The following is a 21,935-nucleotide window of genomic DNA, read 5'->3' on the forward strand; positions in this document are numbered from 1 at the left end:
AAAGCCCTTCATGCATAATGAGTGCATTTCAATATCACACCTGTATTAGGTAGCAATTGCCACGATAATGCTGCGTAACAAACAACCACAAAATCCAGCGGCTTTAATCAGTGAGCTTATATTTCTGCTCGTGAGTCTGGGCAGGTCTGCTGGTCTCGGCTGGCTTGCTCACATGGTCTCTGGTCAGCTGGTGGTTGGCCAGGGATAGGTTGGCCTTGGCTTAGGATGATCTCCGACGGCCACACTTGAATATCTGGTGCTCGATTGGTGGAGGGATGGGGCCCTTGTCTCTCACCACCCGGCAGCTGCCTCAGACAGTGGCAGCAGGATTCTGTGAGAGAGAAAAGAAACCTGCAGGTGCTCCTGAAGTCGAGGCCCTGGGACTGGCCACCACCTCTTGCATATGTTTCCCAAACCAGGCCAGGGGCAGCCCAGATAACCGGGGTGGGGACGTAGACACCACCTCCCAATGGGAAGAGCTGCAAGGTCACATCACAAGGGTGTGGCTACAAGGAAAGTTAAGAATTGAGGCCATTTTTGCAGAATCTACCACAACATCAATATATGTTTACTTCTGATTCATTTATGAATACAGACTAACACTGGATGCTCAGAGATGGAAACATCCGTTTTTCCATATTCAGTAAATCGTTGATTCCTCCTCCATCCTAAGCATCTTGTTACATAGACCAAGTTCCATCTTCCCCCATCATGTGTCTCACCTCTTCCTCCCCCTCTCCATCCCCAGAACCCTCACTCACATCCCCTCTCACTACCACCTCAGGACCCTCCAGCATGCCCTCCACACACCCCCACCCTCTCCTCCTTCTAAAACTATCGCCAGATTCATCTTGCTAAGCCACAGCTCTCCACCCCACTACTGCAGTCCTGGAGGCCTCATTTGCCAGTGTGGCTCTCCATGGCCTCACGGGACCCGTGCTGACTCCCCAGCGTATTTCCTGCTGCGCCCTTGACCCTCCACTCTTGGTGGCTCTCCTGCAGCCCTGGGTGCCCGCTGCCGTCTCCTCGCCTTTGCTTCCGCCACCCCCCCTGCCTGAAATGCCCCCTCCTCCCCACTCCATCTGTGTATCCACATTCTTCCCATCCTTTAAGACCCAGTGCAAACAACCCCTCTTTGTTGAACCTCTGCTGAGCAGAATGACCCATTTGTGAGCTTGCCCTTCAAACTCATAATGCATGTTTTCTAGTCTACTCCGCTGGCCCGGGATCATATCTTCAGGGTAGAGTTTATGCCTTTGGCTTTTTCGTTTGACTTGTTTTTTCTCTCATCACACACACACACACTTATATTTCTTCCCCCATTCAATTCTTAATTCCTTGAAGATGAGAACCATGAGATTTAAAGATCATCCTTCCTTCCCTAGCACTGCCATGTGGTAGACGGTGGTGCATAACAACAACTGTTTGTTGAATAGACAGATCAATGTGTCTTTGTTGCAGTTTTTGCTGAATTTGGGATAAAGGCGTGGGACTGGGGGACAGGGAAAGAGGAATAATTTCCGAAGAAAAAAGTAAATGATAATTTGGCTTTTCCCCATTCTCAACTTTATATGGGGGGGAAATGCATTCCAGAAATGGAGAGTTGTAGGGGAAAGGATTGAAAGCTTTATGAGAAATACAGCCCAAGAGAAGACACAAACGCTGAGAGCCGGAAGCTTGGGTTATATTCTCAGCACTGCCCTTGACTCACACTATAACTCTGAACAAATCACTTAGCCCTTTCTGTGTCAGTCTCTTTAATTATAAAAGAGAAATAATAATACTTGCCAAAGATGTTTTCAGAAGAGTGCAATATCCTTGGATGAACAGCACTGCATAGAGTGAGGTTAGAATGATATGTTTTCAGCATCTTTAAAATAATGTGCTCTTGATGATTAAATTTTGGTCAGCCCAACAGCAAAATGTGGACGTTATTTCATCACTGCGATTTGTAACAAAAGTTGAAACCCAGCTTGAGGACAGAGGTGAATGTGAACTGGAGAATAAATGGCATGTGGGTTGAGTCGACAGTCAGGGACTCATAAGAAGTAGGAGGAAAGCAGGCATGCAGGGGGAAATCTATAATTATGTCCAGGGCAGGCAGAGCTGAAGGTCCGCTGGGGACCGTCAGCCACTTTTAGGGCTGAGCACTGGGTGAGCGTGAAGATATAATGAGGGGTGTTTGGGAGTGTTGCATTTAATTTGCATAACTCTGGATAAGAATTCAGTTTTATTCTCACTTCTGAGACTGTAGATATCTTTTGTCTAATTTTGACATGTCCACATTTTCACTTTTTAAAAATCTGCTTTCCCGTGTTTTCCTGATTTCTTATTCACCGTCCCAATCCCGTTTGCTTTCCATTGCCTTGTTGAGAAAGGATGGCAGTTATGAACCATTACCCGATGAGAACCTCACAAGCCCACCCCCGGGAACAGCGCTGGGGGTCCCCTCCTCACACCCCAGCTTTGCCCAACTGAAGCCCTTCCTAACATTCAGGGCAATCATCAAGGCTCCTTGTCACCAAAGTTTTAGAATGAGGCCCCTACCCAGGACCGTTCAGGCATCAGCAGCAGTAGATGGGCGATTGATTGCTAGTGCAGAAGAGTCATGCCAAAAAACAGTGTGTCCATCCCCAGACTATTTTCCAGAAACACATGGGCTGAATCCTATTTGGCCTGTCTAAAAAAGCAGCCCCCAAGCCCAGCCCACAGGCAAATTCTGATTTTTCTTCATATAATCCTAAAAACGTAAATAGTTTCAGTCTAAATACCACCGGTTTGTCTATTTGTCCTATTTTAGTTAGAAGGCAGGCATTTTATTCTGAGACCCAGCAATACTGGAGCTTTCCCAACATGTTACAGAATTTACAGTCTTGAATTTTTATTGGAAGTCAGCTGGCACGCACACAGGACAGAGGGAAAGATACAAATTCAGTTTGCATCATGTTTGTATCCGTGTCATCATTTGCATTTTATTTGGTGATTTTGGGGGGGTTTATTATGGAATTAATTCATTCAAAGGTAGGAATGTGTGTGTGTGTGTGTGTGTGTGTGTGTGTGTTCTAGGACCTGCTTACAGAGCCCTAAATGGAAGTGTTTCGGTGGTAGCCAAGTGTATCCGCCACCTTTTCTTAATTTACATTGACCCTCAGGAGAAGTTGTCTATTTCAGCACACTGCTCAAGCTCATTCATTTAATACCCATTTGCTGAGGCCCCACTATGTGCCCGGCATATACTAGATGCCTAGGTGCCAAGACTATAGTTAAGAATAGGATGGGGGGCTTCCCTGGTGGCGCAGTGGTTGAGAATCTGCCTGCTAACTCAGGGGACACGGGTTCGAGCCCTGGTCTGGGAGGATCCCACATGCTGGGGAGCAACTAGGCCCGTGAGCCACAACTACTGAGCCTGCACGTCTGGAGCCTGTGCTCCGCAACAAGAGAGGCCGCGATAGTGAGAGGCCCGCGCACCGCGATGAAGAGTGGCCGCCGCTTGCCACAACTAGAGAAAGCCCACACACAGAAACGAAGACCCAACACAGCCAAAAATAAATAAAAATGAAATTAATAAACTCCTACCCCCAACATCTTCTTTAAAAAAAAAAAAAAAGAATAGGGTGATTCCTTGCCTTGAGGAAGGGTTTACAGACAGACATCCATCAGTGCAGGGTTCTAACTGCTGGACTCACCATCTGGACATGGCAGCTGCTTTGATGTCCAGCAGGGTTATGACTCTGGGAACAGTCCTGGCGTGTCCTTGCTCACCTTCATGCCTTGAGACCCCTTTCCCTCCGGTCTTCCCTACACGTGGCAAGTGCACTGATGTTCTTCTTCCTCACGTGTCAGTTTGATCATGTACGTTTTGATCATGCAGGGAGCGTGTGCTGTTACTCATCTTTGTATCGCTGGTACTAAAGACAGCATCTAGGCCTTACTAAGGGCTCCGTAAGTGCTGAGCACGTAGATGACAGATGGATGGACGGACAGATAGACATCTCCTGGATGGGTGTACCTGTGTACAGTCAGAGGTGGTGTGCATGTTCCTGTCACTTAAGTAGTGTTTATCACCAGGCACATGGTCCCAGCTCCTGGATGTCAGGGCTGGTGGCATCCTCTCCATTCTCCGTAGCTCCCAGGGCACCTTGGAGAGTCTGAGCACATGGCAGCCTCAACAGTTTTGTGACATGTTGCCTGATTTGTGTTTTTTCTTGTTTGCTCCTTCCTCTTCAACAGCTTTACATTCAGCCCATGATGGGGGCTGGCTTGAATTATGAATGTTATCGATTCGGCATTTCACCTTCCGCAAACGCGCTGGTGATTGGTGCTACCGTGATGGAGGGCTTCTATGTGGTCTTTGACAGAGCTCGGAAGAGGGTGGGCTTCGCAGCCAGCCCCTGTGCAGGTAAGCAATGCTTGAATTGGACAGGGGGCCCTCACAAGAGCACCTGATGTCAGATAACTGACTTGGAATCAGTTCTTGATGATGAATCAGTTGCCATTGAATTCTTTCACTCATGCCTGTCTCAGAGATCAAAGTCGTATCCTCAAAGGGTACTGGGGGATTGCGGAGAGGAATAAGTGAGAATAACCCATGTCAGACTTTTAGTCCAGTGCTTGACACGTGGCAAATGTGCAATAAATGTTAGTCATTGCAGTTATCTCTCATATTAAACTTAAAACGGCATCTCATACCAGGAATAAAAATACTCTGTGGGGCCTTGGGGATGAATTACAGTTTTTGGACAGTAAAAACAAAATGAATAAAAAAGAAAATGCATAGATAAGCTGTGTGTATTTTCTTCCTCAAAGATATCCTCGTTATGAAATCAGAGGTAAATGCCTGTCATTGCTATTTCTAGAATTTCTAAAATCGTGAGTGCATTTTTCTCATAGTATTTTTTTGAAGAGATGCTGTGAGGGTGACACAGCAGCATTATTCGGTGAAGTCTAGCTTGAGGATTGGGTGGATCTTCAGAGAAACCAGGAGAGCACAGTAAAGTTGATAGGATGGTTAAACCCCTTCCACTTGGAAATGTCACAGAGTTAGCAGCTTGCTTGAAATGAAGTGTTCCCACAGCACACGATTTAGAGGGAGAATCAGGTACTTCTGACTGATAGCCCGAGCTAGCAAGGAGAAGGCAAATCACAGAAGTGGCAGGAGATGGGGTCACTGGAGAGATGGAGAAAGCGCGTGCACCAGGGCGGAGGCCGAGAGAGATGCCGTGCTCAGGATAGCGTTTCAGAGGACTGAAAATGTCCCAGTACGTTGGCTTTGGGGTCAGGAACAGAAGGGAATCCCCAAGTTGTACTGGTAACATGCTAAGGGGGAGAACAAGAAATGTGAGGTAGAAAAAGAACTGACAACAAAAAGATATAACAGAAGAAAATCAAGGGTTGTAGTGAAATACAAGACTGCCATGTAGTGAAGGAAAGGAAATATGAACTTGATGAAGAAAAAAGCCTTAGACATTAGATGTAGTTGTATGACAGGCAGGGATGCTGGCTGACCATGCTGGTAGCCTGTACTTGGACCAGACCTTCACTCTGACCTAAAACCAGCTGGGGGGTTTGGAGGCAAACAGAGGAGGTGAGGGTACACAGGCAAAATGCCAAATGATCAGAGCTGATTTATTCAGGAGGTGAGGTTTCAGTTCTTATTTCTTACTACCTAAATCGTGGTCTTAAAATAGAGGCCCAGTAAATAAAGCAGGTAAGTGATGCTTCATATTCTTGTTTCAACATGCTGTCTATTCCCACGAAGTAAAATAATTTGGAGAACAGAAAAAGAGAAATATTCAATGGAAACATTACGTATTAGGCCAATTCATATTCTATATAAATAAAATCATCTAACCCCAGGTACATATTTGATATCTGGCAATATATCTTCTTAAATATCAGTGCAGATTTCTTTGTGTTAGTGAACAGGCTTGGAATCCTTGAGACTTGACGTTTTCTCTTTATCTTAGTCATGAGTGAATGTTTACCTTTTAGCTGTGTATGAACTCTTTCAACCTGTTAGATTAGCACTGAAAGAGAGCTTTCTCTGTGGCGTTACCTGGGACTGTACCACCTGGAACACCACTGTATCTCCCAGCTGTGACTCTTCCGCTTCTTCTAACCCAGAGGATCTAAGAACTACAGCAATTTCCCCACAGTTTCCGTTCTCTTGTTAAATACCATTAAAGTAGAGGCTACGCTGGCCACAGCTGTTATATCATCCACTTCACTTAATACCTCAGAGAGCATAATCACCGTATGTTTCCCTAGTGAATTACTGTTGGAAATAGTTTAATATTAAGTGTCTCTAAGCAGACCGTCTCTTGCACTTCATCATGAATTCTTTGTTAGGTGCTCTTATACAATTCTTTGTGGCTATTTTTTTTAAATGTACTTAAGGTCTTGGTACTTAAACATTAGATTTTACCAGCAGTGGGAATATACTCTGATATGTCTCCTCTTTAGTGCAAATTGTTTAGCCATTAAAGTAATTACTTCCCTCAGGGCAGCAATTAGGAGCTAGACAGTGGTCTAAGTAAAGCACCATAGTAAGTGGAAGAGATATCCTGCCTTTCTTTTTCTTTTTAAAAGTGTTTATTTTTAAGTTATAGCATGTTTTAAATAAGAAAACGTTTTCAATTGCAAGAAAACATGTATTGTGTACACACTTGGGAACACCCAGATTTAACAAATGCTAACATTTTGTTATGTTTTCTTCAAAATTTTTTCATAGAAATAAACATACATATAGCCCCATGCCACTGCCTTCCCCAGAATTACTCTTTATCCTGAAATCTGTGTATATTCTTCTCCTAATTACCACACACTTATAATTTCACTTCGTAGTTATAACTACCTTGGATTAGTTATCCATTGCTGTATAACAATTACCCCCAATTTAGCAGCATTCCATGGCCTTGTGCAGGTGCCTAGGGTCAGGAATTGAGAGGGGGCCTAGCTGGTGGTTCTGGCCCATGGTCTCTTGTGAGCCTGCAGTCACCCGAAGGCTGGAGGGTCCACTTCCAAGTTCACTCACGTGGTTGTTGTCAGGAGTCCTCTTTCCTCACCATCTGGACCTCATCCCCGGCCTGCCTGAATGTCCTCAAGGTAGGACATTGATCGCCCCAGAGCAAGTGATCCCAGAGAGAGAGAGAGAGAGAGAGAGAGAGAGAGAGCACGCAACAGAGTCCCCAAAACAGAAGCCCCAGCCCGTTTATAACCTAGTCTTAGAAGTGCCGTACTATCACTTCTGCCTACTCTTCTGGTCACACAGAGCAACCCTGGTTCTATACTACTTGGGAGGGGACTACACAGAGTAGATATCAGGCAGCAGGGGTCACTGGGGGTCATCTCAGAACCTGCCTACTGTATACTTATAAATGAGTACCTATACCAAAACGTAGGTTCGTTTGTTGTGGTGTTTGGGCATTTTTAAATTTATATGAATGCCTTAGTGCTGTGCCTATTCCTTGTCAGCTTGCTCTGATTGCTCAGCTTTACATTTGGTAGAATTTCCATGTTGAAATGAGTACTAGGTCATTCATTTTGACCGCTGTGTAGTATTCTATTGTGAGAATGTACCCAGCTTACTTACCCACTCTGGCCTTGAGTAACATTTGGGTTGTTTCTGATATTTCAACTGTGTTGAACATCTTTGTGCACGTGAGTGAGATCTTCTGGAAATGGAATTTCTAGGTGATTTGTTATGCCAGCCTTCAGTGTTACTGCCTGCTGACTAATTTGTCTTCCAAGTAGCTGGACCACCAAAGTTATACAAGAGTTTTCATTCCCTCAAAGTATTCTCATATTTGTTTTGTTTTCTTTTTTGCCAATATATGTGTGAAATAGTGCTACATTTTAATTAATTGCTCCTGAGATGACATAACTTTTCATATGTCTATGGGATGGTTAAGCTTTTTCTCTGATAGTGAATTTTTCTATTAACAGCTTGTGCACATTTTTCTAATTATTTTTTATTGACATACATAAGTTCTTTATATATTTTAGATACTAATTTTCTGAGTTATATGCATGACACATATTTTCTCCTAATCTCTCTGGCTTTTCTTGGGTTTTGTGTCTTTTATTTACATCTTTAATTTAATGAAGTAAAACTTACTAATCCCTTTTTATAGCTTCTATTCTGTACTTTGAGAAATTCTTCCTTTCTCTAAAAAAATAGAGATTATTTTTCTTCTAAAGGTACTTTATACTTCTGTTTCATTTTCTTCTAAAATGTGAAGTAGGAATCTAATTTTTATGAGGCCACTGAATTTTTTCAGCATCATTTATTGAATATATGTTTTCCCACTGATTTTTTCAATATTTTATTGTAAAAAATTTAATATACAAAAAAGACTAAAAATAATATAATAATGTCCTGCATACTGACCATCTAGACTTAATTTTAACATTTTGCCATGTATCAGTATGTGTGTATATATATATATATATATATTTTGCTGAACCATTTGCAAATAAGTTTCAGATATCATGACATTTCACCCCTAAATATGTCATTGTTCATCTCTTAAAAATAAGTACATTCGGGCTTCCCTGGTGGCGCGGTGGTTGGGAGTCCGCCTGCCGATGCAGGGGACACGGGTTCGTGCCCTGGTCCGGGAGGATCCCACATGCCGCGGAGAGGCTAGGCCTGTGAGCCATGGCCGCTGAGCCTGCGTGTCCGGAGCCTGTGCTCCGTGATGGGAGAGGCCACAACAGTGAGAGACCCGCTTAAAAAAAAAAAAAAAAAAGTACGTTCTCCTACCTAACCATAATATCAATATGACACCTAAAAAGGTAACAATATTTACCTAATATCATATAATATCTAAGCCATATTCAAATTTCCCCAGTTGTCCCAAAAATGTTTTTCTTAGCTTCTATTTTTTTTTGAAGGCCAGTTGTATTATAGAATGTATCATACTCAGATTCATCTGAGTATTTCCTGATGGTATCATTTAACATTTTTGTTTAAGATAATATTCATATTTCCTGGAAACTTAGGACTAGAGGCTTGATTAGATTCAGGTTAAATATTTTTTGCAAGGTACCTACTGAATTTTAATAATTTCTTTGTCGTGTATATATATCTGGGTCTATTTCTGAGCATTCTATTCTGTCGCAACAGGGATAGTTGTGTATCTCTGTGCTATAACATATGGTTTTAACTTCTGTAGTTTATAATAAGATTCAATATCTGGTAGGTGTTTGACTCTTCTCCTTATTCTTCTTTAAAATTGTCCTGGCTACTTTTATCCTGTTACTTAGCTTGTCAAGATCCCTGAAGAATAATATTGAGATTTTGATCAGAACTACATTGAATTTATAGATTAACTTGAGAAGACATCAAATTTCTACTGTATGAGTCTTTCCCCCATGAATGTGCTAAATCTCATTTGTTTAGGTCATCTTTGATGTCCTACAGCAAGGTCCTGTGGTTTTCTCTAAAAAGGTCTTACATGTATACTTATTACTAGATACCTCTTAGCGCTTACTGTTATTATAGATGAGGTGATTTAAAATTGTATTTTTGAATGGATTATTTGGTATACAGGCTTTCCATTTTATTGTGTAGTAATCTTCTGTCCAGCTGCCTTGCTGAATTCTCCGTTTTTTAAATAGTTGTTAGAATCACTTGGATTCTCTTTGGAAAGGTAGATGATCTGCAAATAATATGCTTTTTAGCATTTCTAATCTTTTATCTTTTAGTTATTTTTCTTTTTCTGATGCTTTTAGAGACACTATTGAATAGAAAATAGTGATGGACATTTCTCCTTACTTTAATGGGGGTGATTAAAATACTTCACCATTGGGCTTCCCTGGTGGTGCAGTGGTTGGGAGTCCACCTGCCGATGCAGGGGACACGGGTTCGTGCCCCAGTCCGGGAAGATCCCACATGCCACGGAGCAGCTGGGCCCGTGAGCCATGGCCGCTGAGCCTGCGCGTCCGGAGCCTGTGCTCCGCAACGGGAGAGGCCACAACAGTGAGAGGCCCGCGTAACGCAAAAAAAAAAACTTCACCATTGAGCATAATGGATGGGTTAGGTTTGTGGAAGTCCCTTCCAATCCTCAATTAAGGGATTCCTAGTTGCTGACGTTGTTTAGTATGAATTTTAAAAAGCTGCTCAACAGTTTCTACCAATGTTAAAAATACTCCTACTCAATGACCCGGCAAATTTCACTCTTAGCTATATGCAAAGGAGAAGTGAATGTGTATGTCCACTGAAAGACTTGACCAGAAACAGCTTTATTCATAAAACTAACCAAAGTGCTGCATTCATGATAATTACATAAAACTATCATTTTCATCAAACTAAACACAGTCCAAAGTCCTTCAAAGGAGAATTGATAAATAAATGGTCATCTTTCCAGTCACTGGGACACTACACAGCAATTTTCTTTCTGCTGCAGAATGTACTTTAGGATTTCTCTTATAAAAGTCCGTGAAAGGTAACTTTTATTTTGCCACACCTCTTGAATCATAATTTAGCTGTGTGTGGAATTTAGGTCAACCGTTTTCCCTTAGTGTTCTGGAGATGCTATTTTATTACTCTCCTGCCATCATAATTGCTGGTGAAAGACTCCAGGGAGCTTCAGTTGTTATACCTTTAAGGGTAATCTATTCCTTCTCTCTGGGTGCTGTTGAGACTTCTTTTATTTTAAATTTTTAGCGTTCTGAACTTTCACCATGATACATCTAGATAGAGATTATTTTTTCATCTTGCTCAAGACGCATTGTGCTCTCTGGTTCTGATAACTCATGTTCTTTGTCATCAACCCTAGGAAATTCTCAGCTGTATCTCCACACCCATTCTCCTACTCTCGTCTAATCTCCTATGAAATAAATTTTGGGAGTTCTCGTTATTTCCTCCATAACCCTTGACCGTTCATTCATATTTTCTTTGCTGCATTTTGTGTAGGTTCCTCAGGCACATCTTATATTGGTCTAGTTCTCTCTTCAGCTGTGTTCAATCTATTTAACCTATTCTGTGAGTTTTAAATTATATTGACTGTATTTTTCATTTTCAGAAATTCTGTACTTTCTCAAATGTACCAGTTTACTTTTCTGTAGTGGCCTGTAATAATTTAGCTGTGGCTTGTATTTCCTTTATCTCCTTTATCATTTTTTATTTAATTTTAAAAAACGGCTGGGTAATATTCAAAAGGTACAGTGATTTATACAGCACCCCACTCTCTCAGATTCAGTCACATGAGGACATACAATCTCCCCTCGTTATTACTTTCTTGAGCCTCATGCTCTCCTATTGTATGGGTGTTTCCTAATCTGTTTAATTAATCTTTATTGATAGGCATTTATGTTGTTTCTCATCTTTTGTTGTTACAACAGTGCTTCAATGGACACCGTTCATTTATGTCTATTCACGGATAAGAAAGTATACTTCCAGGTTGGATAAGTAGAAGTAGAATTACTGGGTTGAAGGGTATATCATTTGTAATCTTGGCGAATATTGTCACGTTGCTTTCCATGAGGTTATACTCGCTTATACCTGACTATACCAGTTCTCTAGCAATGTGTGTGATGGCCTGTTTCTCCAGTCAGACTCACCAACATAGTGACGCACTTTGGGGGATTTTGCCAATCTGATAGGTGAAAAAAGATCATCTCAGTGCAGTTTTAATTGTATTGCTTTATACGGGTGAGGTTGAGTTTCTTTTCATATATCTGAGGGTGTTTGTTTTTCCTTTTCTGTGATCTATCCACTCCTGTCTTTTCCCCATTTTTTTCTGTTGGGTTTTTAGTTTTGGGTGTCAGTTTGTAAGAGCTCTTTATGTCTTCATTTGTCTGGAGGAAGAAAGGCTAAACTTCATATCTCAATGGGAAATTATTTTTAAACTTTGCTTCTGATGAATTTTAGTGTAAAAAATGTTTACTTTTATGCATGTAAATATATCAGTCTTTTGCTTTAAGTTTCTTGGGTTCAATGTCCCTTTTAAAATTACCTTTCTCACTAAAGTTATTTTGTGAGTTACTTAAGTATATACTTCTAAGTTTGATTTCCCTTGGCATAGAATGTGCAGATTAAATCTTTTCTCCCCAAGATGACTACCAGATTGTTTCTGTAACATTTATCAAATGATCTATCTTTTCTTGACTAATTTGAAATCCCACTATTACTGCACACCAAATTCGAGTAAATATTTGGGAGATATGTATTAATTTCTGGGTTCCCTATTTTGTTCCATTGATTTGTTGTATAGTATTAGTTTCCTTTTATTGTTCTTTTTTCAAAACTTCCCTGGTAGTCTTAATTTTCTTTTTCTTTATGAACTTTTTTTTTAACATCTTTATTGGAGTATAATTGCTTTATAGTGGTTTTTATGAACGTTTCAATCAGCTTGTTTAGTTAAAGAAATAATGTTGTTGGTATTTTAGTGAGTTTTTAATCCCTTTAAACACAGCTGTTGTATAAGGCAAGCAGATTGTTGTATTTTGTATCACTGATAGAGAACTAATCTCCTTGTTTTTGTGTCTGCTGACTGTTCTCTCCTCATGAATGTTTTTTCTCACTTGGTTTGTAATTTTTTATTGTGAGCTTATCTTTAGTGAGAGTATTTTGTTTTGTTTTGTTTTTTCCAATCTGAAAGAGTTCAGTGCACTTTGGGTTGTAAAAATGTTCCTATAAAGCAATTTGCATTTTTCTGTTGAGTGTTTTTCAAACCATGAGAAGTATAGTGTTTCTACACCAAGTTGTGTAAATTTAGATGCCAGCCATGATTTAGGTATTGGTTTTGAGGTTCTGTTTCTCATGGGACAGTCTTTCTTGCACTCAGCTTCCATCCTCCTCAAACCTCAGACAGAGTCAGGCTTCCTTGTTGGTAGAGTTTTCCTGGCTTCCTGTACTGATGTGCCAGACTTTTGCTGGCATGTCGTCTCTAGCACCCATGTCCTTGGTGCTGGGGTCAAGTCTTCTGTCTACCCCCAACTCGTTGGGAATTGGAACCTAGCCCTAAGGCCTATTTCTGAGCTCAGCTACAAATTTAAAATTAAGGGTTGTTTTTGTCCTCATTTCTGTGTGTTATAACAGGAGAGAGTTCTACCTTTGCACCAACCAGAACTTGAAAATCTTTGGGAGCTACCCTTCTCCCCTAGAGTCTTTATTTTGGTTTTCATAATAATCTGTGTTTGTCAGACAACACTTAGCTTATGGGATTAGGCTTCTCTATAAGGGTTGGGGTGGGAAAGAGGGCAGTGAGTGGGAGCTCTTTGATTAGAATCTCCTGGGGAGCTTTTTAAAATATGCATGGTCTACATCCTCACCTCCTTTTTCAGCCAAGGTATACAAGAATGGTGGTGGGTGGGTGCGTGATGGGTATTTTGGAAGAAGATCCCCAGATGCTTCTCTTCTGCTGCCCCTGCTTCTCCTCAACTCACCCTCCACTCCTACGGACAGTCACTATTCTAGTCTCAGATCAGAGCCAGATAAACAAGGTGGCAGTCGTGGTGTGTCATGGAGATGGCCAGCCTGGGTCTGCAGCACATAGTCGCACATACCTGGAACAGGTACCAGGGACTGGAGCACATTCACCTGCCTCTCTGTTGCCTGGACCAAATGTCCTATAGCTAGGAAAATAGTAGCGTGTTAAAATTGACAACTTTCTCTTAATGTATCCAAAGCTTCTGAAATACCACCCATCTCTTTTTATAGATTGAGACATTTAGCACCCAAGAACTGTATAGATTTCAGCTTAGACAATTTGAGACACATCATGGATTGTGGCAGTCGTTTAACTGTGAATTTTCTTTGTGGCAGGTTGAAACTGGATATTCTGGTTCATGTTTAAAAATAGGAAAGTTAGCTATTAAGAACAGAGTCTCAGAGATATGCCTCTGCCATCTACTTAGAGTACAACCAAAAGATGCCAAAGCCAAGGGCCCCCAAAGACATAGATTAGGCAGCACTGCTTCCTCATTTTACAGAAAAGAACACTGAGGCTTTGGGATGGTAAGTGGCTTCACATGGTTTCAGAGCAAAACGATACTGAATCCATTGCACCAGTCCTATAACTCCAGGACACTCTTCCAGGTAAACCACGTCCACTCAGAAAGCATCTCAGTACCAACTAATCCATGGGAGGGGATGGGTCACTTCATTTTGTATGCTGTGGTGGAAAAGACCTGACTACTATAATTTTTATAGTTGGTAAAGGAGCTGTCTTCCTCAGGCACTCATTATCAGCTGGGTCCTGACCTTCTAGGAGACAAGACAGAAAATTCATAATTAAAATTTTAACCCAAGCCCTTGATGAAAGAATTTAAAGTAACAGTGTATTAACAGCTGACATTTAGTAAACACTGACCTTAGTCCAGGCACCCTGCTAAGTGCTTAACTCCTATTGACTTGGTTATCTATACAACCACACTCTGCTATTATTGGCTTCACTTTACAGATGGGGAAACTGCGGGGCAAAGAAGTTCAGTAACTTGACCAAAATGACACAGCTCATAAGCAGCAGCTAGGACTTGCACCCCAGGGACCATGCTGTTAGCCACGGCACACTATGGCCTCTCATAAATAGATCCAATGTGAAAAGTGAAAATCTGTTCTGTGACCACAGAATTAGTAGTATGTGTAATAAATGCAAATCAGTGAATGGCATTTCTAGAAAATATTCTCCAGAAGTAATTTTAAATCAACTTTCCTTTAACATTGGGTGGCTGGTTAGCAAATGTGAGAAGGCTGTTGTTTCCAGATAATACATTATGTCTGACAACCTTAAATTGGGGCTAGTTCTCAAAAACTTTTAAAAAAACACATAACTTTTCTGATTATAAAAATAATACATGTACGTTAAAGAAAATTTGATGATGTTGGGTTTTTTTTTTTTTTTACTATTTTTATTGTATTTGTATATATGTACAGATGGTCCTAGATTTATGGTGGTTTGACTTGAGATTTTTTGACTTTATGATGGTGTGAAAGCCATATGCATTCAGTAGAAAGCTTACTTTGAGGTGTGGATTTTGATCTTCGGCTGAGCTAGCAATATGCTGTCGATGCTCTTGGGATGCTGGGCAGCAGCAGCCTCAGCTGCCAGTCAGCCCCACAATCTCCAGGGTAAACAACCGATGACACGCTTAGAACCATTCTGTACCCAGACAGCCATTCTGTTTTTCACTTTCAATACAGTATTCAGTAAATTATAGGAGATATTCAACACCTTATTATAAAATAGGCTTTGTATCGGATGATTTTGCCCACCTGTAGGCTAATGTAAGCATTCTACTGTACGTGTTCTGAGCACGGTTAAGGTCGGCTAGGCTCAGCTATGGTGTTCAGTAGGTCAGGTGTATTAAATGCATTTTGACTTAATGATATTTTCAACTCCTCATGGGTTTACTGGGCTGTAACCCCATCTTAAATCTAGGCAGATGTGTGTGTGTCTCATATATGGAAACATGTATAAACTTGGGCGTTCCACTTGAAGAACACTCCTAAAATACTAAAATCCCTAGGTACCGAGCAGAGCTGGTGTTGGTTTTGTTTTTCTTTTTTAACCTAAATGCAATCATTTCACATGTGTTATTCTTTGACATACTTTTTTGACTGCCTTGTTCTTTTGATTTTTTGAAAGCGTCATTGAGATATTATTGGTATGAAATGAGCCATTTGTGTTATAGGGTACAATTTGGTAAGTTTTACATTAGGTGTGCCACCTAAAAAACATCCCCACACACAAGATGACAAACATTTTCATCATGCCCCAGAGTTTCCTCGTACTTTTCTGTCCTTCCTGGCCCCCAGCCCTTTTTTTTTTGGCTGCATTGGGTCTTTGTTGCTGCATACAGGCTTTCTCTAGTTGCGGTGAGCGGGGGCTACTCTTCTTTGCGGTGCGCAGGCTTCTCATTGCAGTGGCTTCTCTTGTTGCAGAGCACGGACTCTAGGCACACGGGCTTCAGTAGTTGTGGCACATGGGCTCAGTAGTTGTGGCTCGCGGGCTCTAGAGCGCAGGCTCAGTAGTTGTGGCCCACGGGCTTAGCTGCTCCGCGGCACGTGGGATCTTCCCGTAGCAGGGCTCGAACCCATGTCCCCTGCATTGGCAGGTGGATTCTTAACCACCGTGCCCCAGGGGAGCCCCTCTGCCTTCTTTTGAATTGAGCCTTCTTTCCCCCTTGTTTATTAGCTGTGACTCTTTGCTATGTTATTTTAGTGGCTCTAGGGTTTGTAGTATCCACCTTTACCTTATCACATCTACCACCTCCTGTAGGAGAAGAACCTACACAGTGTACTTCCCTGTCTCCCCTCTGTCATTTGTGCACTTATTATCATACATATTACTTAGATGTGTGTTACAAACCACCCAATATATTATTATTTTTGCTTTAATCAGTCAGTTATCTTTTTAAATATGTAAACTTAGAAATGAAGGTTTTATAATTGCCTACATAGTTACAATTTATCGTGTTCTTTTCTGTGTGTAGGTCCAGTGTTTCCACCTGATTTCATTTTTCTTCTGCTGGAAGGGCTTCCTTTAGTTCATTTTATAGTGCAGCTCTATGGTGATGATTTCTTTCTTTTTTTCAGCTTTATTGAGATATAATTGACAACTAAAAGTTATACATATTTAAGGTATACAGCTTGATGTTTTGATATATGTGTACATTGTAAAATGATTACCACACTCCAGCTAATTGACATGTTCATTGCCTCACATAGTTAATAGTTTCTTTCTTTCTTCCTTTTTTTTTTTTTTTTTTTTTTTGGTAGTGGTAAGAACACTTAAGATACACCCTCCTGGCAAATTTCATGTATACAGTATTGTTAACTATAATCACCATGCTATACATTAGACCCCACACTTAATCATCTTGCATAACTGCAACTTTGTGTGCCTTAACACCTCCCCATATTCCCACCCCCCAGCTCCTAGCAACCACCATTCTACTCTCTGAATCTATGAGTTTGACTTTTTTAGATTTCACATGTAAGTGGATCATGCAGTATTTGTCATTCTGTGTCTGGCTAATTCCATTTAGCATAATGTCCTCCAGGCTCATCCATGTTACACAAATGGCAAGATATCCTTATTTTTTAAGACTGAATAATACTTCATTATGCATATGTGTGTCTGTTTGTGCATGCGCGTGTGTGTCTGCCTATGATAAATTCTTTCTGCTCCTGTATGTCTGAAAACATCTTTTTTATCTTCAGTTTTGAAAAATATTTTTGCTTTGTGTAGAATTCTAGGCTGGCAGGGTTTTTCCCCCTGGTATTCTAAAGATGTTGCTCCACTATCTTCTAGCTTGTATTATTTCTGACATGAAATCTTCTGTAATCCTTTTCTTTGTTCCTTTGTACATAATATTTCTTTTTCTCTCTGCTTTAAAGATTTTTCTCTTTATCACCGGTTTTGAGCAATTCACTGGTGTATTCATGTTTCTTATACTTGGGGCTCTTTGAGCCTCCTGGATCTGCGGGTTTATACTTTCTATCAAATTTGGAAAATTTTTGGTTACTGTTTCTTCAAATATTTTTTCTGTCTCCCATCCTCTCCTCTCATTTAGGTGGTCCCATGGTTTACTGATTTTCTATTTTTTTTCAGTATTTTGCTCTTTGTTTCATTTCGATAGTTCCTATTGGTATGTTTTCAAGTTCACTTGTCTTTTATCTGCAGTGTATTATCTGCTATTAACACCATTCAGTGTATTTTTCATCTCACGTAATGCAGTTTTTAATCTCTAGAAATTTGATGTAGGTCTTTTTTTTTATACAGTTTGTATGTCTCCGTTTAACATGGCTAATACTTCCTCTAGTTTCCTGAGTGGAACAGAGTTATAATAACTGTCTTAATATCTTGTCTAATAATTCTGTCACCTGTGTCATTTCTTGCTAAGTTTTAGTTGATTAGTTTTCCCCTGCTACGTATTGTGTTTTCCTCTTTCCTTGCATCTTGGTAATTTTGTATTGGATGCCAGACATTGTGAATTTTACCTTGTTGGGCACTGAATATGTTTGTATTCTCTAAAATACTCTTGAGATTTGTTCTGGGTCACAGTTAAGTTCCTTAGAAAGAGCTTGATCCTTTTTTGTCTTGCTTTTAAGCTTTATCAGAGGGATCAGAGCAGTGTTTAGTCTGTGATTAATCTTTCCTATTACAGAGGAAAGACTTTTAGTACTCTAAGTACCCTGTGAATTGAGTGAGTTTTTCTGGGTTTTTGTTTGTTTTTTTCACCGTGGGAAACAGAGTGAACAGGAAATAATTGGCAATAGGCATTATTCTCAGCCCTGTGTGAACTCCAAGCACTGTTTCTTTTAATCCTTCCAAGTGGTTCTTTCACTGGCCTTCATTCACTTTAAGGTCAGCACTCAGCTGGAGGCTCAGGGGAGGCCCTCTGGAGATGTGTGGCATTTCTCTGTGTAGTTGTCTCCTCTGCATTCCTCTCCGTGCAAACTCTAACAGCCTTTGCTTCTCTGGATTTCTGCCTCTGTCTCCCCAACTTGGGGAGACCACCATACTCCGCCAGTGTCACCCTTCTCTGTGCCACAACCCAGAAACTCTCTCAAGGCAGTAAGAAGCGCACCTGTGCGGCTCACACCTGTTAGGAAACATCTGTTTCCTATCTCTCAGGATATACTGTCTCTCCTTGTTCAAGTTTTAATATCTTCAGAGTCTTTTTTTCATGGGTTTTTTTTTTTTTTTTGTCTATTTTAGTTGTTTCAGGTGGGAGGGTAAATCTGGTTCCTCTTCCATCCTGTCTAGAAGCAGAAGTGGTTTCAGGTGATTTTTCATTCCTTTGTGCTTTGCTCTATTAAGATATTGTCTTTGCACTAAGCATGTTTCACTCTCATAATTGCATTTGTTAAAGCTTCTCTATTTACAAAGTAAATAAATCTTTGAAAAGACAAATGACCTACTGTGGAAAGACATTTGCAGCAAAAAGTTTTTTACCATATAAACGACTCTTACAAATCCATGAGAAAAAGACAGAAATTATAGTAGAAATAGAAATGGCCAGTGAGTGTATTTTTCAAATGGTCCCCCAACTAGTAATCAAAGAATTGTAAACATTATGATCTTGGATTGAGGACCATCATTCTTCCTTATAGATGCTGGTGCGAGAGTGGGAAGTGGCACCCCCATCCTATGCTGGTGGGCATGTGTGCACAGTGGCTCAGCCTTTCTTGTGGGCATGTTGTCAGCATATATCCAGATCCTAAAAGTGAGCCTACCTTGACCCATATTTTACTTTATTTATTCATTCTGAAACATAATAAGAATATGGGCAAAGATTTAGGTACAATATGTTTCATATGTCGGTGTTTATAATGGTGGAAATATTGAAAACCACTTAAATAGTCACAGATAGGGACTGATAAGCAAATTCGATACATCTATAGTTTGGTTTTTTTGTGTAGTCATAAAAATAACATTGTGGAAAATTAAGTGATATCAAAAGATTTTTTATCACATGTAATGTGAACATACAGTGTATGAAACAGCATGTGTCACATGATCCCATCTTTGTTTAAAAAATGGATGCCTATGATTATACTCTAAACTATGAATATTGACGTTTCTGAGTGGTGAATTTATGAGTTTTTATTTCCTTATTTACTTATATTTTCAATTTTTCTACTGTACGTATGTATCGCCTTTGTAATAAGAAGAGTGGAGTTATTTTTTGTTATTTAAAATGTTTGTTAAATGCTATAGGCCAGGTATTGGCAAACTTTTTCCACGAAGAGCCAGATAGTAAATATTTTAGGTTTTTGAGCCAGATGGTCTCTGTCACAACTGTCCCACTCTGCTGTTTTAGCACAAAAATAACCATAGACAATACATAAATGAATGAAAGTGGCTGTGTTCCAACAAAACTTGATTTTCAAAAGGACCTGGCAGGCTGCCGGTAGCTGAAGATGCTATAGGCACTTGGGTGTCTGGATTAACTGAAGGCCAGCATCCCTCTGTTCATAGGTGTTTGCAGGCTTGTTCCTTGCTTTTCTCTCCCAGCACATTTAGAAAAAGCCATGGATCCACATTAACAGAATCCACATTTGTAACAAGAAAATGTAACCTCTTTGCAAACTATTTGAGTTTGTCTTTTCCCGCATTTTAAACCATACTTTTAACTATTATTCCATTGTTATTTTGACTTTTTCTTTCCTCAGTAAAAAAAAGATCTTACTTGGCAGGTCTTAGGATCTTGAGGCTTTACTTACAGGAAAATTAATGCTTAGCAATGTTATTTTCTGGCACCTAAATATTCATTTCTGCAGTTCAGTACAGGTAAATGGGTCATGAGGCCTTTTTCTTTTTCCAGGTAAAACTTGAGATGCCAAGCAAATTCTGTACTTCTGAAAGGAGCAGATCAGGCTAGTGTAGACAAATGAAATACTGGCAATCCCCAGCCTGCTTCAGGAAATCACTTCAACTTCCTTCTCCAGGAAGAACATTTTTCAAGAGTCAGTTTGCAAAAGTCACGGGATGAATAGTAGCCGTGTTTTCTCTTGGTTACCAGTTATGTCCTGAATCTGCGGTTGCACTCACTAACCACTCTTGATTCTGGGCCCCGTGTACACTGGAGATGTGACATAGGACAAGAGTGCAGTGGGGAAGGGTCTCCTGGGCCAGGCTTATCCAGCTGGTCTTGGAACCCATTAGGAATGTGGGTCAGGCTGATGTGAGCATGTTACCTGGTGGGGAATCCACCACGGAGCATGCACTCAGGTTGACTCCACAGGGGAGATCCCTGAGATTCTGGCGGGTGGGGCTGAGTTTTCTGTTCTAGATGCTACTTCTCTTCCTACTTCCTTGCCCTACTCTTCCTTGCTCATCTCCACCGAGGAAGCACGACCACACAGCTCCTAACAGGCTCTGACTGACACACTCTCACCTGCATAGCACTCCAGCCTTGCCAGCCTCCTTGAATCACCTGACGCTTCCGCATGGGCCCTTCTGCACATTGCTCCCCACCATGTGGGTCCAACACCTGCAGACCTTGAAACATGCTGTCATTCCAGTGCGAAGGGGACCGGACCCTCTGAAGGGACATGGCCACCGAGACCTCCCTTGGTGTGTGCTCAGATGCCTGGGCCCTTGGAACCTGAGTGCCGATGTGACTTGGCTTGGGCTGATAAAGCACAGGTTATCTCTTTTGTCACGTGATAGAGATGGACTGCTCATTTCATAGCTGTGGATTTTCCCCCTTCTGTCTCCCCAGAAATCGCAGGTGCTCCAGTGTCTGAAATTTCTGGGCCTTTCTCAACAGAGGACATAGCCAGCAACTGCGTCCCTGCCCTGCCTTTGAATGAGCCCATTTTGTGGATCGTATCCTATACTCTCATGAGTGTGTGTGGAATCATCCTTCTTATCTTAATCATCCTGCTGCTACTTCCGTTCCGGTGCCGGCATCTACCCCCAGATCCCGAGGTCGTCAATGATGAGTCCTCTCTCGTCCGGCATCGCTGGAAATGAAGAGAAAAGCCTAACCTCTAGCAACCTTGAACTCAAGGATTATGACAATTCAAGGGGCAGCAGGCAGGGGTTATAAGGCAAGGTTTCTTCCTGTGTCCATTAATCTTAAGTCTCTGTTCTGCTCCCAGATGCCTTCCAGATTCACTGTATTTTGATTCTTGATTTTAAAGCTTCCTCCTCTCCTACTTCCAAGGAAAATGATAATAAAAGACACCTCATTCATAATCAAAACAGAGTGAATTGGGCTTCAGGCTTTATGTAGCTGGTTATGCCAAACTATCTAGGTGTGCCACCCCCCCACCCCACCCCACCCCAAAAAAAGAAAAGAAAACCAAGAGCCTTGCTTGTTTGGCTTGTTCTCTCCTCCCTCCTATCTCTGGAGAAATAAGTGCATATAGTTTATAACTCTTCTTAGCTAATGGGAAGCTTTTTGTATTAGTCACATTTAAGGGTATTTTGTACCAGGCTCGGCCTGTGTCAACGTGGTACAAGAAGGCTCAC

At 41.0% G+C, this 21,935-nt stretch overlaps 1 protein-coding gene across 1 annotated transcript in view; it reads left to right on the forward strand.

Annotated features, from left to right (window-relative positions):
- The window catches only part of BACE2 (beta-secretase 2), an 85,927-nt gene extending 64,262 nt beyond the window's left edge, over positions 1-21,665 (forward strand). The window contains exons 8-9 of the mRNA XM_082625671.1: positions 4,231-4,399; positions 21,181-21,665. Of these exons, the coding sequence (XP_082481797.1) occupies positions 4,231-4,399; positions 21,181-21,434 (423 nt within the window). The 3' untranslated portion in view covers positions 21,435-21,665. The remainder of the gene's footprint in view (positions 1-4,230; positions 4,400-21,180) is intronic.
- The last annotated feature ends 270 nt before the right edge of the window (positions 21,666-21,935 follow it).

Source organism: Mesoplodon mirus, assembly GCF_964341445.2.
Source record: "Mesoplodon mirus genome assembly, chromosome: 6".
Classification (NCBI taxonomy): Eukaryota; Metazoa; Chordata; class Mammalia; order Artiodactyla; family Ziphiidae; genus Mesoplodon; species Mesoplodon mirus.